The 18,105-nt window shown below is 43.5% G+C and overlaps 2 protein-coding genes and 1 long non-coding RNA gene across 6 annotated transcripts in view; 2 read left to right on the top strand and 1 right to left on the bottom strand.

Annotated features, from left to right (window-relative positions):
* LOC125715104 (protein-tyrosine kinase 2-beta-like) overlaps positions 1–13,925 on the bottom strand; it is a 33,980-nt gene extending 20,055 nt beyond the window's left edge. Inside the window, 5 exon segments of the mRNA XM_048986344.1 lie at positions 799–878; positions 1,109–1,196; positions 2,716–2,894; positions 4,123–4,359; positions 13,775–13,925. Coding sequence (XP_048842301.1) covers positions 799–878; positions 1,109–1,196; positions 2,716–2,894; positions 4,123–4,320 — 545 coding nt within the window. The 5' untranslated portion in view covers positions 4,321–4,359; positions 13,775–13,925.
* A 670-nt stretch (positions 13,926–14,595) lies between these two features.
* Positions 14,596–18,073, top strand: mrps10 (mitochondrial ribosomal protein S10). 4 transcript variants are annotated; one of them, XM_048986169.1, is made up of 6 exons: positions 14,596–14,714; positions 15,846–15,980; positions 16,073–16,212; positions 16,935–17,043; positions 17,218–17,307; positions 17,709–18,073. In XM_048986169.1, exons 1-6 carry the CDS (start codon positions 14,646–14,648, stop codon positions 17,787–17,789), a joined length of 624 nt encoding a protein of 207 aa, XP_048842126.1. In that variant the 5' UTR covers positions 14,596–14,645; the 3' UTR covers positions 17,790–18,073. The 4 variants fall into 4 exon arrangements, 1 of the variants encoding a protein (XP_048842126.1); XR_007383902.1 differs by lacking the exons at positions 14,596–14,714; positions 15,846–15,980; positions 17,709–18,073 and adding an exon at positions 16,334–16,724 and having other exon boundaries at positions 16,073–16,269; positions 17,218–17,248; XR_007383903.1 differs by lacking the exons at positions 14,596–14,714; positions 15,846–15,980; positions 17,709–18,073 and adding an exon at positions 16,334–16,660 and having other exon boundaries at positions 16,073–16,269; positions 17,218–17,248.
* LOC125714994 (uncharacterized) lies at positions 16,329–16,462 on the top strand. The gene is made up of 2 exons (XR_007383905.1): positions 16,329–16,365; positions 16,429–16,462. It is a non-coding gene; the product is annotated as an uncharacterized LOC125714994 (long non-coding RNA).
* Positions 18,074–18,105: the final 32 nt, after the last annotated feature.

The following is an 18,105-nucleotide window of genomic DNA, read 5'->3' on the forward strand; positions in this document are numbered from 1 at the left end:
CAGGTAAAAATCTGCAAAAATACCCAGAGCTTGGGAAGCTAAGAACTACTTTACATTACATTCTTATCACGGCATTAAATTTATTATAACACCGTTACCCCACTGAATCCTGCAGTTTGTTCCACCACAAATTCTGGTAAGGCAGAAAAAAGGCAAATGCTGTGGCATTTTCTGTCCATTCTTCAGACATTTCTGTCGTGTGATAATTACTGCATAATGTCTGCTATCAAGCAATGCTCCTTATCAACAGTATTTAGTCGGCGTCTGAGTCCGTCTTCCCCAGACTTGTCATTAATGTTAGTGTTCCGCCATCTGCCCCGTCTTCCCGTTCCCTTTAATAAACCCCGATTCCCAAAGATCCTGCCTGCCTGCCTCACCTTTCCACGCTTCCTGCCTGCCCCTCCACCCGTGAACCTGACAACAGTAAGTGGACACATCATTTATAAACACTAAGCCCTATCGTGACCCAATCAATGAGGGACAGAAAGGGTTACACCGTTCATTAGCATTACAGTCAATCATAGAGATGGCGACCAGCTCTGGAGGTGTGACACAACCTCACCGCCTTCTGACACTTTCATCAGTGTCAGAAAGTCCCTGCAGCAACTGCGAGTCAAGGGCTCAAAGCCCCAATGGTGAAATCACTCTACTGACCTGGGGATTTGAACCAAAAACCTTCCGATCAGGCACACGGTTTCTTAAGCCACTGAGCCACACACAGCTTCTGAATTTCAGAACACTTCTGCCATTGGTCACTCGAGCCTCTCGCCATCTTAGCTCACTTTGCCCCTGCCTTACCTTATTTCCAGACACCCCAGTTGCAGAGCCATGCCATCGCTCACTTTGGATGCATGATGCTGCATGTAGTCACTTCGAACCTGTAAAGCATCCAGAATCACAGGGTTACTGAACGGCCTCTGATCACTCTCATACTGCTTCCCATTGTGATACAGACATACATCAGAAATAATAAAAATGTATATAAATTAATAAAAAAAATAACCTAATTTAAAAAAACCAAGTCTTTATCCAAAGAACTCAAGCACTGACTGTATGTACATATCTATACAGTCATTCGTAAAGCAATTAGCAATAAATAAGTAATTACCTGTTGATAGAAATACAATAAAGTGGTTTTGTCATCTTTGAATTTCTCCAAGTAATTTTCTGGAATATATCGAATCCGTAGATCGTATCTGGGGGGGAAAGGAATCATATATATCTGGTGAGGTCGGGTCGGGTCAGAAAGCATGCACTGGCACCACACATTGCCACACCCACCACATGACAAAACGCCTCGGGATCGTGCCTGGCAACCCCCCAGGCCGACACGTGGTCCAGTCCCACCCCCTGGAAATACCCACCTATCTGCTGCAGCCTGGTGGGAGTTCCCTTAGCCTGGTCCAGCTGTTTGGGTCCTCAACAATGAGGACGCTGCAAGCCGGACCCCCTACAGGGAACTGCGCCTCGTGGCCGTTAACGCTGAACTGACGTTCCCTCACAATGCAGGTAATGTGCCTCATTCTGGACACCCTGAGCAACTGCTCGCTCTACACAAAGTAAACCCAGCGGTAACCAAGGATCCTCCGAAGAGACACGGTTCTGAAGGGGTCCAGTCTTCATCTCCGACATGGAGCACCAGGACTCGAAAGACTTGGACCTTCATCCTCTTAAAAAGACATCACCTTTCTAGCGACCTTATGACCCCCCCATGCTCTCCCAATCCATCTATTGATCTCACATGAAGAGTCACCAAGGATATGAATGTTGCTGCCGAGTTACGCGAAGCTCGAGGGGGTTGACATTCTCTCTGCAAACAGACGTACTGCTGATGGCTGTGCCCAAGAGGTCATTAAAGACCTGAATCTTGGTTTATATCTAGGACACTTGCAAACCCAGATACTCAGACCCCTTGCTCAGTTTCTCCAGAGCCCCCATCAGACCCTCTGTTGACTCCAAGAAGATCACAGCATCGTCAGAAGTCAAGATCAGTGAATCTATCCCCACCAACAGATGCCTCACAACTGTTGGACCCATTAATACAGAGTAGGAGGAAGAACACGGATCCTGTTGAGAATGACCCTAGCATACACCTTTACCAGCACTGAGAGCAGTGTTATACCACTTTGGTCGCCACAGTACACAGGATCACCCTTCCCTTTTAAGATAGGGACTACAAGTCCCATATTCCAGGCAGCTGGGATGACGCCCGTCTACCAAATGGAATCAAAAATTGCGTGCAATGCCAGGAGGACAGAATTATCAGCAGCCAGAGATGTCCAACATCCTAGCTAGAGGATCACCTTCAAACAGCTGCTCAAAGTAGCCGGCCTAGCAGTCACAACTGCAGTGCCCAGGACCGTTCCATCACCCACCCTGACCGTGACTCTCTGAGGAACACATTCAGATGTGTGTGATGCTTCTTAGCCTCTATAAGTAGGACATGGGTTGCTAGACCACAGATGGTGTGTCACATACTCACAGATTCCTCTAACAAACACCTACTTATCTAACCTCAGAGCTTCAAAACCATCATTTTCAGTTCCCAGTACAGACTGAAGCTGCCATCAAACCGTGAACTGTGACTTACACAATTTTACAGAAAAACTACAATATTAGGCAAACTAAAATAAATTCCTTGCACCACTGTTATTATCATTTAGATTTTTAACATTTAGTCTGGACCCCCGAACCCTTCATGTGAAAGTTCCTCACCTCCACTCCGCTTCCAGGTGCTGCTTTTCATATTTCTGCTCCACCTCCTCAACCGTCAGGTCTGGGTGCAGCCAGTGAAGCTCATCCGACTTCAGATGCTTCAGCAGCAGCCCGTAGCATCCTGGATACTTGATGTTTGGACCCAGCCGGCCACTCGTCAGGATGGACTGGATGATGCGCTGGAGGAGGTTCACAACATCGAACTCAGACGTCGTTCATCGCTGACGTGACCCAATCTACGCAGACAGCAGCCAATTAAATGTTCCAAAATCAACTTCCTCACGTGTTGTCTTTCCTTTTCTTAAAATTATTGCTTAGCTACATAAAATGTCACATTGCAGGAAGTGGGTGCTTGCCTTTATTCTAAGACTTGAGAACGAAAAGGTGAAATGTGGACCAAACTTGTCTCAAGAATAAAACCAAATGTCCTGCACTTCTCCCCAGCCTGTTATGATTACAAACAGCAACACGTACACTGGAGCAACCCCAGTCACATCATGTTCTAAGAAATGAAACACAAATCGCTTTATTATGCTGTTGTCATGAGACCTTAATCCAGAAGATCACACGCTGAAGCAAACTGAGGTTATTAAGCAACATTTTCTTTTAAAAAAAAAAAGCTTCCTTAGAAATATTCTATAAACAGTCCAACAACTCTGCCTAGTTTAACTATTAGTCACGTCATTGAAAGATAAAATAGGTTAAAAAAATAAATAAATAAATAGTCATCTACTTTGAACGCTATCCAATGGCTTGGACAAAAGTGACATTAATCTATGACCACCAGGACTTGAACCAGCAACCTTCCAAGCATGTACCATTAGCCACTGAAAGTGCTCAGCTAACCTTCACTTCAAGAAACCACATAAACGACAGGACGCATTTACGTCAGCATGTGGCTCAGTGGGCTACGCCTGTGTGCCTGTGATCAGAGGGTTGCCAGTTCAAAGCCAGCTTCAGCATGTCTGCGGGTCTTTGAGCAAAGCCCTTCACGGCCAGCTTGCTCTGCAAAAAGAGAGGCGTAAAGAGAATTTCCCCACGGGGATCGAAAAAGTATCAATTTTTTTTTTAATTATAAGAATAAAAATAAATGACACATTATTGACCCTTTATTATAATAATAAATGACCACATTATTGAAATTCTCTTTTCACCTAGCCCTACACATGAAGGTAAGAGCATGTTTGGCAACAAAGAGCAGCCACCTGTAGCGGCACCCATGGAGCTGGGGGTTAAGGGCCTCGCTCAAGGGCCCGCAGACATGCCAATTCTCCCAAGGCTCGACTCGGAGACCTCCTGACCACCGACACTGACTCCGCTACACATCATCTTCCAGCAAAGCAAGAAGCTAATAAGAATCGGCAGACAAAGTTTAAGACGGGGCATTAATCCCAGGAGAATTCTCACCCTGATCTCCCACGAACTGTCACACTTGACCAGTTTGAAGTTCTTGCCCAGGTTGGAACTGTTGCTGATGAAACATACTTTCAGGATCTTCAGCGACCCCCCTTCTCCAACGAGGGGGGGCCCAGAGCTATTGTCAGGATTCTCCTTGGCGGTGGGGCTGGGCAACTTCCATGCCAGGGTGGTGGTGTCACCCGACATCTCCGTGCGTCGTCAAGGAAACCGCCACACCATCACACCCTAAATGCAGAGGTACCCATATCCGGTTACGCGTCGTTTGTATAACGGACATGCAGACATTTTCATTCATTAAATATCTAATCTAAAATGAACTTTGCATCGGTTTATACTTTTACATTTTAGATTAGGTACTTTCTGTTAAACAATGCTTCGCTTTAAAGGCATACCTCCACAGCAGGAAGGACACAAAGCTGTTGAGGTTTGATAGATACAGTACTATGTGAAATGCATTTCTTGCAGGTGCGTCAAAACTGAGTAAGGGCCCCATTTCACCTGCAGTGACAGGAAGCATTCATACTGTCAGCAGCTTGCAGAAGGGGTGCACGGGCTTCTGTGTTGGAACTGTGCCTTTTGGGCCAAGCTGTCACAGAAACACACTGTCTGTTGGCATCAACTCTCACAGAAAGCACATTTTCTATCGACTTTGGCTGTCACAGACAGCATATTTTCTATGGGCGTCAACACTACTGTCTATGGCTTTCACACTATTCAGAGTCACGAAGTGAAAAAGCCACTGGCCTAGATGGAAGATCACATTTCTGCATGCACCCTGAAACACTGCCGTGAACAGCTTGCACCAGTCTTGACTAACATCTTTAATAAATCGCTGGACATCTGCTCTGTTCCCACATGCTTTAAATCCTCCACCATCATAGGAGTCCTCAAAGCATGAAGGCTATGGAACTGAATGACTGCAGGGTAGCTGCCCTGACCTGTGTACCCAAGGTCTTTGAATACCTGGTCCTAGCCTGCCTGAGGAACATCACAGAGCCCCTGTTTTACTCCATGCTGTACGAATATAGAGTCAATAGGTCAGTCAAGGACACAGTAAATTTCTCCCTGAACTTCATATTAAAGCATCTCAAACCTTCTCTTTCTGTTTGTAGACCTCATTCAGCCCCAGTGTTCCTGGGCTGCTACAGGTTAAATGCCTGCTGCTCCGGAGATCAGTCTGTGAAGATCCTGAAATTTGTATGATACCATCGTGAACAGCCCCATAACCAGAGGCGATGAGTCTGGCTACAGACACGGAGTCAAGCAGTTGATGTCCTGGTACAGCCAGACTCACAAGGTTCTGACCACCAAAAATACTGTAGACATAGTGATGATCCCACCCCACCCCCCAAAGCCCCTAGAGAGTCTGTGGTTTCCACTGAGGGGTCAGTTGAGTTCTTGGGTAAAACAATTTCCAGGGACCTAAGGTGGGAGGGTAACACAGACTCGAATGAGGGAGCAGAGCACAGCAGAAGACATTCTTTCTCAAACCACAGGCCCCGATGATCCTGTTTTACACGGTTATCTTTGAGGCAGCCCTCACCTCCTCCACAGTTGTGCAGGTTGGCTCCTCTACATCAGAGGAGCATGCCAAGTCCCAATAAATCCTCAGCACAGCAGGGAACATCATCGGGTGTAGCCTGCTAGTTCTTCAGCAATACAAATTCTGTGCACGTTAATATACTTGGGCCAATAAAGATCTCATTCGAGATTCTTATTCTTTAAGCTTCTATAAAAAAAACCATTTCCACAGCCCAAGGAATAGTTCCATGATCATAGTTCCCAAATATAAGCCCCAAAGACAGAGATGCACATCACTTCCCTTCTTTGGTAATTCCCCTTTTCCTCACACCTCAGCAAAATGTTTGTATGAGTAGCTGAGTTTCCATTTCTAGCAGCACTGTTATGTGATGTGTTCACACAGCGGAAGTCCGCAAAGTGAAAGCCAAAAGCTTCCTGAACACACGTGCCCATCTGCTCGGTGAGCTGCCGCTTGTCGTACAAGGACGCATTTTACAGCGCTTACCTACCCACGGTTCATGTCATGCCATGACTCATACAGACCTTCAATCTCAATGAATCTGAATTTTGAACACCCTGATGGGGGGGGGGTTAAAGGTTTGCTCAGGGGACCAATGGAGGCACCAGTCTGCCAGCCCCAGAAGTCAAACTGGTGACCATTTGATGATGGGCACGAGTCCTAACCCACTGAGCCACGTGTGCCTCCTAAACACAAACTGGCTGAATGTTAATTCCTGGGCCCGCTTCCACCGAAAGCTAACCACACACTTCATCCAGAACCAAAACCACGACGCAATCCTCAGCATCATGCTGCATTACGAGAGTATTATGGAGGCTAAAGCAAAACAGACCTCAAAGTTAAAGAAGAACGAGAGAATGAAATAGGGCTTGGCCTGCAGGAATCAGACAGACAATCTGAAGGTGGGGCTCTCAGCATGTTCCATCTGCAATGGCCTGCTGTCCATATGGGCTTGATGAGAGTGAAAGGAAAAGATGCAGACAGCAACATGCACATATATTTTATGTACATCTTCCAGCCACTTCCATCCAGTGTAGCAGTGTTTCCCAATCCGGTCCTTGGGGACCCACAGCTGGTCCACATTTTTGCTCCCTCCCAGCTCCCTGTCAGATGGTCCACATTTTTGCTCCCTCCTTGATTGTGCTGCAAGTCTGCTTGGCGTCCTCCAAACAGCACTGCACATATATTTTATGCATTTAATTAGTCACTCAACTTTTTTTGTTCTCTGCTGGTCTTTGCGTGTCATCGGCGGCATTCGTGAAAATCACGAAAAATGTCCATTTCGTTTCTTATGCCAACCCAGCAATGCATTTAAACTGGGACAGGGAAAGTTGCGATGCAGAAGGGTCGACTGTTACTGCAATGCGATTGATGCGTCTTGAGAAACGGCCGAGGTTTGAGAAACAGCTGCTCACTCTAAGGAAAGCATCACACTAATAACCTCCCCAAAGTTACTTCCTGTGAAATTTTCCTGCCGCATAAATGTGACAATGTGCAGAAATTTACAGGAAGCTCTGGCCTATAAGCCACATCTCACACATGTGTGTGTTGCCACTTCCGCTACACCATATTCAAGTAGAACGGCTTGAACTAATAAAACCATGAACACACAAGCTGTGCTGTAAAATTAATTACTATTCAACTTTATAATTTTTCTCTTTGCCTCTGACTGTGTTTAACGGATGACATAAGGCAGTGATGTAATTTTATATTATACCCGAATCCCTGTTAATTTGGCCTTGCTGATAATCAGCCATCCATCCATTTTCCAAACCACTTATCCTACTGGGTCGCGGGGGGTCCGGAGCCTATCCCGGAAGCAATGGGCATGAGGCAGGGAACAACCCTGGATGGGGGGCCAGCCCATCGCAGGGCACACTCACACACCATTCACTCACACATGCACTCCCACAGGCAATTTAGCAACTCCAATTAGCCTCAGCATGTTTTTAGACTGTGGGGGGAAACCGGAGTACCCGGAGGAAACCCCACGACGACATGGGGAGAACATGCAAACTCCACACAAATGTAACCCAGGCAGAGACTCGAACCCGGGTCCCAGAGGTGTGAGGCGACAGTGCTAACCACTGCACCACCATCCCGCCCGCCTTGCTGATATAATAAAAGACTAAGCATTGCTAATTCAAACAATCTAGCTTGCTAATGCAAAGGAGGATTGTTTTGCATTATTTATAAAATATGATCTATAACAAACACATTATTCCTTCAGTCTAATAAAGATAAAACTTAGCAAAGGCTAAGAACACTGTGCAGAAGTACTACTTATCAGGAAAGCTTAACACCCTGACATTTCACCACATGTCAACAAAGAATAAGAACGTTATGCTAATGAGCTACTTGCTAACATAGAATAACAACACCATGCTAATTAGCTACCTTGCTTTTAAGACCAAGACTACCATGCTATGGGCTCGTTATTCATTAGATTTGTCTTGCAAGAAAATATTAATGGCCTAATGCAGCCTATTCCGCTAATTTCCTGTTTATGATCTAACGTCATACGACGTCACGGTGATGCAATGAATGACTGCCATTAGGAACAGTGTTAGACTGTCACAGCAGCAACACTAAAAAAATTATAACTACTCAGACAGCCCACATGCATTGGCACAATGTCTCTGTGATGCTTGAAAATCCGTCGGCAAAGCATCTGTACGTCGCAGAGATATCGCTACCGAATACTGACTCGACATTCTCCCGATTTCTGCGCGATGAATTTCAACAGCGGCAGGATATCAAAGAGATCACTATGCCATGCTTACCCTAGTCCTCTTTTTCCCGATTAGGCTATATAACCCACAATAGGGTAATACTTCTACAAGGTAGATTTGTTCCCTTTTCCCTGCATATCAGCATACTGTTTAAAGCCAGAAACCAAACAAACAATTTAACAGATTAAAAGTTTATTATTTAATAATAATAACATGACAAAAATCAGTAGCAATAGGCCTAACAGTTGTGCTGAACTGATTAAAGCAAAGCTATTGAAAAACCGTGCACTCGCTGCAACACACATTAGCGTATGTAATAATTTTAATATTGTTAAAAGGCCTAAATGTACTAAACACCGTGCTAATGAACTACCTGCCAGTACAGGCTAAGCACACCATGCTAATGCTACCTGCTATCAGACAGAATGAGCGGGCTGGACTTCAGCAATGAAATTAATACTAACTTTGTGCAAACACCAGCCCTGGCCCAACTAGGAAGAATGCAAACCAGGCTACAGTTAACACCTAAGCCCTATCACCAAACACCACAAAAAGACTAATATCTCAATGGGCAAGTCTCAGCAAACAAATAAGCCATTTCTCTGTCAAGGAAAAAAGAGCATTCATGAACCTGAGAAAACAGAAATAAATTGACAGTGTATTTGGATGTTGTTGAATGCCCTTATAAAATTGCCTAGAGGTCAGCTTGATAACCGTGGGATAAGCCCTGCAGCCACAGCGCTAATAGGCTGAGACAATCTAAAGCAACACCTAGCTTTACATTCCTTCTGCTACTGAAAGGCCTTCAAGCCAGCACAAGTTAGGCCAGTACACATGTTGTTATGGTAAAAATACTTACTGGCAAGATACTATCAGGGTTTCAGACACGTCAGGTAGGAAAAAGCCTTTGAAACAATATGATGATGTGTTTCGGAATGGTGCAAAAAGAAGGCAAAATAAAGCGTGAAACATACATAAAACATCAACACAGCATGTGTGTAAGAACCGCGAAACCCAACGGATGAAAGCCGGTCAGATACAGAGAGCCTCGTGAGGAACCCCTCAGCATGTCAGTGCATTAACAGGAAGAAAAGTCCTCAAGCAAAATAAAAGGAATGTGCACAAAACAAACATGGCTGAAGACAGTTCTGCTCGTAATGCCACACAATAACTGGAGTTTGTATTTACTACTCACTGCCCTTATTAAAAACCAGGTTTTTATTAAGTGGGAAATCCAGGCACAGACTGCACCAACTCCATCTGCAGGACCATTCCGATCTTCCTGCAGTAATGATTAATGTTTTTGCGATAATGCCTCAACACAAAGCAATATGGCAATGGAGGGAAAACAGAGGAAAGCTGTATATCTGTACATGTACAGTACAGTACAAAAGTCCTAGACAGCCAAAGAAAATGGTGTTTATATTAGAGTAAAACTACTCTATTTTACTATGATATTTTACCTGTCAAAGTCAGTTAGCTGTTAGCTTAGCCATTTCACAATGTCTTCCGAAATCACCCCAGTATTTGCAGCAACTATCGAATACCGCCGTGTATTGTTTTAACTCAACCACTAGCACACCTCGTATAGCTGACCAATATTTCATTAACTTTTTAACTAATTAAATTAATTAAGTGAGCTGGTGGTGAAATTTAATAAATACATGGAATGGCTGGGGTGCCCCAGAGGGGAGGCTTGGGACCTAAGTCAGTGCTCATCCCGCCGTCCAGCAAGATATCATTCATTTTCTGGTGAACAGAAGAAATTTTGATTAGTTTTTATTGTGTTACTCTTAACTTGCATATGTTCTAATGCTAAATCGTGTTTTTCATTCTGAGCAAAAATACACTTATTACCCAGATAAATAGCTTTAAACGTCTGTTTTGACGGCCTAAGACTTTTGCACAGGACTGTATGTCATCTAGAAGCAAGACGTCTTTATCTACTGACATCTACGTGTGATTTAGCTACCACTCCAGGTGGAAATAAATATGTATGCTATCTATAACTGGTATTTTATTCTATTTTCAAGAAACATTCCTGCACATTTTTCATCTGTTACAAAAAAAATGCCAGTGTTTTCTGAGGATCAAGCGGTTTGGAGTGGGGGCAGTGGGGGGGGGGGGGGGGGGGGTTCTACTGAAAAAATGCGGACATCAGACCACATTTTTTTCCTATTATTGTTTAGTGATGAATGTTTCCCCTTCTGTCTATGAAGGTAAACAAACACGTAATAATTATGTGAATGATTATGAGTTATGTTTCAAAACTACGGCTTTTAGCGGTTGCTAAATTTTTTTAAAAATTAAAAATTAAATTAAGTTAAAGTTTTCAACTCCATCTCTATCTTTATCTCAAGCCCAGATTTTTATGTCTAGTGGAAACTATGCGTGTCCGTGCATCGCGCATGTGCAACGTAAGTGCTTAGGTATTTCCAGTAGGTGGCGGCACCAACTTTCACAGATCAGCAGTGAACAACGAAAATTTTTAATACTATCCAGACATTATACCAAGGTATACAATATTTTAAAAACCCACCCTATTCTAGCATTTTGAAATGCTGTCAATAAAAATAAAAAAAGTGTGTGTGTGTGGGGGGTAATTTTGTCATAAGGATTTTTAAAAAACCGTGGTATACCTTATTACAGTAACACCCCTGGGCCACACGTACGCTGACTGCAGCTGTCTGCAGCCGTCTGCAGCCAACCTCTGATGATGAAATTCATGTCACTTCCCCTCATCCGCAACCCGAAAGCGCACGCGGAAAAGTGCAGTATCTACTGGGCCTTATGGGAGCGAGGTAAGGGGTGCGCTGTTGCCGCTACCTAATTAAATGCCTGTTCTGTTTGCCTACTTTGTCTGGTTTTCCTTTTCCTTGGAAATTACCTAAGCTCATTTTATTAGAGCTTTATAAGAACAACTGCTAAATGCAACATAATATAGCTTAATTGTGCCATTAAGCAACTGAATTCCGTAAGTGTACGGGGGGTTTGGGCGGGGGGTGGGGGGTGCATCCAGCAGAAACACTGCGTGCTCCAGTCAAAAATTTGTAGCTCTCCTAGAATTCACCCGTAGATCCATTCCAAAACAGCTATATGCTCCAGGGTCAGTTAGCATATTGAAAGTAACCAAAGCGATACACTTTCGTCCCCAAATGAACCGCTGACCATTTCTCAGAAGACAAACAAAATATGCAAAAACTTGGTAAAGTTTACGGAGTTTGCTGAAAGTGGCTGGGCATTTTTTACAAGTCAGTGACGCAGCGTATAATCTAATATCATCAGAAACTCATGGAAACTCACTGACGTATCATGGTTTCATTAAGCTATTTTAAAAAGATTCTTGGTCCCCCAGAATACCCACACGGATTACACCACGCCTAGCTCAACATAAAGTGTGGTACCACAAATAACCATATATAATTTTCCTTGTTCAATATCTACAATTTCCTTTGGAATTAATAATGTATCTATATATTATATAGCACCGTATGGCATTGTTTTTTAGATCCTGTTTTTAAATATAGAATTTAGAAATCAGTTTTCTAGTGAGTCATAACATAATTTATTAGTGGCTATATGGATCTTGCATGTGAATTCAAACAACTGACCAACAAGTTTTTCAAAGAGATCTGGAAAAGATATGGAAAGGGTCAGCATTAGAAATTCTAGATCTAGTAGGCAGCCGGTTGTTGACAAAATCTCTCTGTAAATGGACAGATCAGTGCATCAGACCATACGTATTTTCACATGAGTATCTCTGAAGCAATAACAGGTTAAGGTTCTGGCTCAGAGGCCCAATGGTAGAATCCTCTGTTTATCATTGGATTTGAACCAGCAACCTTTTCAATGACAGGAACCCATCCTGCCTATCCACAAACAGCCCCCCACAGGCACGCACTGCTCCCACTGCCATAATAACCAATTAATCTTATTGTTCCCATAAACCTGTAATGCATAGCACAACATAGGGCTAGGCGATTCATTTCAGTTATTATTTTGGCCGCCAAAAATGATATAATGAAATAAAATACAATTATTGTCTGGCATTTCATTTCGCAATGACGTATCCGTTTGTCTTGTTGTAAATCCAGCCCCTTTCTTGATTCTCAGTTTAATTATATTTAAAGTAAAAAAACAAATTCAATTTAATAAGTTTTTTTTTACGTTCAATAAATGCATATTTCCAAAGTCAATGAGTAATCGCATCAAACAATAAAGATCTTAGTATTGACCAAAATAATAATGATCGTGATTTTTGCCATAATCGAGCAGCCCTAGCACAACGACTGCATTTTACTTTTTTAAAAATGGCAGCAATAGATGTTTCTGCCCCCAAGGACCGCATGAGTCGCCCGCGGACCAGGGAGCAGCATCTAAAATGTAATTTTATCCAATTGCTATTCTTCTTTACTCACATTTGCATTTATATAAATTTGAAAATGACAATATCTAAAAAAAAGCATTTAAAACATGTTTATTATACATGAAGTTTAGATAAGTTTAGGAGGGCGTTTCAAACTGGTTCAAAACTTCGTACGGCTCAGTAACCGTGAAGTAACTCTCAGTTTCAGAAAGGCTGGTGACCCCTGGTCTAAACAAACTGTATGTCTTTAGACCGCAGAAGAAAATGCAGACAGAGCTGTGGTGAGACAAACTTCTAATGCTGGACTTATGGAGCAATAGCGTTACAGACTGAGCCAGCCTGTTGCCTTGTCACGACAGCTCTTACATTTGTTACAAAAAAAATAAATAAAACTAAGTAAAAAAATTTAACTTTGTCCAATTGTAACATTCCATTCTGACAATCTTACATTTTCTTCGACATTATTAACCCCCCCCCCCAGTATGTTAATTTATACCCCGCGGGCACGCGCGCCGCACTTCAGTCGTGCAGAAACTTGTCGCGGTGAAGTAACGCGCAATCCTACACCCTTAAGATGTCCCGCAACATCGCGTCAAATAGCGGCATAAAATATTCCTGAAACAAATACGCGTACAAAAAAAGTGAAATTACTGCTTTCCTGATAAATATTTACACAATTTTATATTTGACGGGGCACGCAAAAAATGCCATGATAATCGAATGTGATATATGGAGTCACTATATGCATCATACATTTACTTAGTACGAGATGAACTTACGTAAGGCTGGAAGTCAAGACCTATACATGTTACGTACAGTACGTTTGATTTATAATATTAATAGAGGAAAATCCCTGGGTGCATATGCCTATACATTCTTCAGTTTTTTTGCCCCCGATCAAGACAAAGTTCAACTTCCTTATTTTCCACAATACAAGAGGTACAATCTGCCTCAAATGCCACGCAACGTTTTGACTCATTTCGCTCATTTTGTGCCACCAACCTGCAAGGCTGCGTTCAATTCCTGCTTTCGCCAAATCCAGCGCGTAGTGAAAAGGGATTATGCTGCAAGTTTGCTTTAAGTCGCAGTCGATGTAAAGGTGCTGCCAGGCCACACCCCTCCTGCTTCTTATACCACTTCCTTATTACCCGCGATAACTGTAGCTTGAAAAGTTTCTTTCTTACAAAAAAGCTTCGCAACAGAAGAATGACATGTACTGAAACTCTCTTGCTTTTCATTTACGGGCCAACCAAGCAGTTTAATTTTATTTCAGCAATTCCCATAAATGTGGTACTGTTATGCAATGTATTTCCTGATGTTTTAAAATTTGTTTGACAATTCTTTTTTAAAGTAATACTCATATACATCATTTATCGCTCGGTTGAGTGTTTTCTATGATTGCAGGCCTATCGTAGATATTGTTTAAACACACATACACTGCATGTACACAGGAACCTGCCATTGTTGGTGGTTTCCTTCTGTTTGAGAGATTTTCCCAATACCTTGACAAGCAGCAATTATAACTTTATTTTCTGTTTTGAAAAACAGAAAATACCACAAGTTTCAGGGGAGCTGAGGACAGTATTTGGCAGACCTGATTTGAGTTCTTAGGGATTTACAGGAATGAACTAATCGTGAATTCTTAGTAAATGTATAGCCTCCATCAGCTATTTAAATATTTGCACATAAATTCGTCTTTATTTATTCTCCGTCAATCGGGGCTTCTCCGGTGCATTTAAATTGACGCTTCATCTGGGCAAATTACAGAATAGATGTGACTTTATAGTGACTTTTACACTCCAGCACATTAGGTGGCAGCATCGTTTTCTCTCCCGAAAGAAGTGAGACCGATATACAGCACTTCCGGTCAGTGATGGCGGCCTCCGTCGGGCTAGTAACGGGATTTCGGTTCTTGTGTCGAAGACTGCGACTTCCAAAACAGGTTATTTTCTTTAATGTTTTCTGGTCGTGTCTTTAGAACACGGTTGTATCGAGGTTGGTGTTGTTTGACGGGCGGCTTAATTCGCCTTAATCTGTTGGGTTTGTGCCAAAGGACCTTGACATGTCGCTAGTCGGTTAACCTGCGGTGAATGATAACTGATGGTTAATGCGGAGCTGAAGGGTTGTTTAACGTTTAGTTATTATTTAGCGATTGTCTAGCGGTTTATGCTCACGGCAGGTACCTACCATTAACGAGAGTACTTAGGTTATAGTATCTATCCAAGTAACTTCCTAGCTGTGACATAAAATTACGTTTAAATCCAAAATAGGCAAACATTAGCCTTGTATGAAGTTTTGTTGTGCTGTGTTGAACTTGTTATCCAGGGTTGCCCGCTCTGGGTAGCTGGCTGCTGTGAGATTTGTAATTCGATACAAGTCTGCACACCCATGCACGCGTCTTTACATGTATGTAACAGTCTTATTACTTTCCGGTTTGCAAACTGCCCCGATGCTTTTGATGTAGTTAATTTTAGGTTTGTAGTGGAATTCTGTAGATTTCTTGCGTGTCAGAAAGCATCATCTCTGGCCCCCTTGGAGGAAAACCACATAACCAGTGGCCCCTGAGTAATTAGAGTTTGAGACCCCTTTGTGTCAAACGAGTGGTTGCTCATGAAGCCCCAAATGAGGCACATTACCTGCATTGTGAGGGAGCGTCAGTTACGGCATTACAGCCATGTGGCGCGATTCCCTGAGGGGGATCCAGCTCGCAGGATCCTCATTGCCGAGGACCTGAGCAGCTGAACCAGGCCGAGGGGACGCCCACGTAACACCTGGCAGATAGACTGCCATTTGCGGAAGGGGGCTGCCAACCGGGATCCCAAGCTGTTTCACTGTGTTGGGGATGCAGCAACACACTGTACCAGGACATGCTCCTCAATCTGACCTGACCTGACCCTGGCCTAGTGCTGTGGTTACATTATTACTTTTTGTGGAGTTGCATGATATATGAAGACATTGTTACCTTACAGATATGTGACACGTATTTGTAAGGTAGCGTTGATTTAAAAAAAAAGTAATAAAAGTTTACATAAAACATTTGTTGAACTTCCTTAAAATTGCCTTTTTTTCACAGGAAATTAGATGTGCGCATGCCAGTCGAAGTTCTGGGAAATGTGGGACTTTGCTTGTGGCGGGTATTGGACAGGGCGCCTGGGGCGCAGCAGCACGCCTGCACACGGGGAGCGTTTTCTGCTCTCTCCCCCCAGCTGTGAGTACCCCCCTCCCCACCCCCCACACTGATAGCTACTTGTGGTTTCTACATGCATTGTCAATCACAAGTGTCTGTGTCCTCCCCATCAGATCACAGTCACAGACGAAGCAGATGTGCTGTATAGGAAAGTGGAGGTTCTTGTGAAGGGACATGACAAGGCGGTTCTGGACAGCTATGAGTTTTTCACCACCATGGCTGCTCAGGAGCTCGGGGTCACTATAGGTCAAGTGTGAGTACAGTAACAGGGAATCAGGGTGGTCTGCTCAGGAGCTCGGGGTCACTATAGGTCAAGTGTGAGTACAGTAACAGGGAATCAGGGTGGTCTGCTCAGGAGCTCAGGGTCACTATAGGTCAAGTGTGAGTACAGTAACAGGGAATCAGGGTGGTCTGCTCAGGAGCTCGGGGTCACTATAGGTCAAGTGTGAGTACAGTAACAGGGAATCAGGGTGGTCTGCTCAGGAGCTCGGGGTCACTATAGGTCAAGTGTGAGTACAGTAACAGGGAATCAGGGTGGTCTGCTCAGGAGCTCGGGGTCACTATAGGTCAAGTGTGAGTACAGTAACAGGGAATCAGGGTGGTCTGCTCAGGAGCTCGGGGTCACTATAGGTCAAGTGTGAGTACAGTAACAGGGAATCAGGGTGGTCTGCTCAGGAGCTCGGGGTCACTATAGGTCAAGTGTGAGTACAGTAACAGGGAATCAGGGTGGTCTGCTCAGGAGCTCGGGGTCACTATAGGTCAAGTGTGAGTACAGTAACAGGGAATCAGGGGTGGTGGTTGCGAGCGATGTGGAAAATTTGGGATTTGAATTGTAATGGGGGACAAAGAGGATAGTTTTAAGATGGGTTACTCAGGTGTCATTGCCACCTACCAGATGATGACACATCTCTGTCCTTCGCAATCTGTCCATCCTCTTCCGGGACTGACGGGGCTGGAATTTTATTTTTATTTCAGTTATGAACCCAAAAAGAAGATAGAGAGACTGACCGTCCTTAAGTCTGTTCACATCCACAAGAAGCACAGGGTGCAGTATGAGATGAGGACACACTACAAGTGTATAGAGGTGAGCATGCTGGACGATCCCTCATCATGCGCCTGACTGAAGGTGGCGCTCTGGTGGAACTTGAAGCAGCTTTGGTGTTTTGTAATTCCTTACTGAAATTTGCTTCAATACCTGATGATCAGTTATGAAGTAGAACTTGAGTAAACCTTTTATCTCCCCTCCCCCCCCCCATAGTTTTTACGGTTAACAGGTTCTACTGCAGAGGTGTTTCTAGAGTACATTCAGCGTAACCTGCCTGAAGGGGTTGCAATGGAGGTGACTAAGGTAATTAGGCTTTTCTCATTAGCCAGTATCCCATTATTCTTAGTTGTTCTTAACTTCGTTCCAGGACCATCACAGCATTGGTCAGATTTTCATGGGAAGTCAAGTTGGTAAATGTTGCACTAACTAAACCTAGTCAGGAATCTTTCTATACCAAGGTTAGTAGAAGTTCAAAGGACGCTGAATAACATTTTAATGCAGCCCACCAGACCCAGGACTGACTATCAGTTGTTTCACATACATGTCCTTATTGGTCTTTAGCACAAAAGCAATGTCACTAAGAGAAAGCTGAGATTTTGGTGGCATCTTTCATAGTTTCTTTGAGGGTAATATACATGCAATACAAACACAAACCAAATGGAGGAGTTTGATTTCTAAGAGAAATATATTGCTTTGTGATACAGACTGCAATAGAAAAGATCCCAGACCACATCCTGGAGCCACTGTGGAACTCCACCCCCCAGAAAGAACAATCCAGCCAATAAGGAGCAAGAAGGCAGGGCAATGCAACAGACCTTCACAGTGTCATGTCAGGGATTGGACAGACAAAATGTACATTCAGTGCTGGGCTAAGCTAAAGGTGTGCTGTTAAGAAATACCCTCATCATTTCAGTACTTCAAATTCCATCAAAGGGCAAAGTTCAGCTTTTGGAGTTAAAATTGTCTGTAGTTCCTGAAAAGGCAAAAATTCCAATGTCATATTGATGTTAGTAGTGTGTTGTATAAATAATTCTGATTCAATAAAATGTTTTCACTTCGTTTTCACAGTTATCATTGTTTGCACTATATCTAATAGTAGGA

Source organism: Brienomyrus brachyistius, chromosome 19 (genome assembly GCF_023856365.1).
Source record: "Brienomyrus brachyistius isolate T26 chromosome 19, BBRACH_0.4, whole genome shotgun sequence".
In the NCBI taxonomy this organism is placed as follows: Eukaryota; Metazoa; Chordata; class Actinopteri; order Osteoglossiformes; family Mormyridae; genus Brienomyrus; species Brienomyrus brachyistius.

Excerpts from the sequence above, each read along its gene's own strand:
- mrps10 (XM_048986169.1), top strand. The coding sequence starts at position 14,646 with ATGGCGGCCTCCGTCGGGCTAGTAACGGGATTTCGGTTCTTGTGTCGA. Across the intron at positions 15,981-16,072 it reads TCTGCTCTCTCCCCCCAGCT|ATCACAGTCACAGACGAAGC; the intron begins GTGAGTACCCCC and ends CCTCCCCATCAG. Across the intron at positions 16,213-16,934 it reads GGGGTCACTATAGGTCAAGT|TTATGAACCCAAAAAGAAGA; the intron begins GTGAGTACAGTA and ends TTTTTATTTCAG.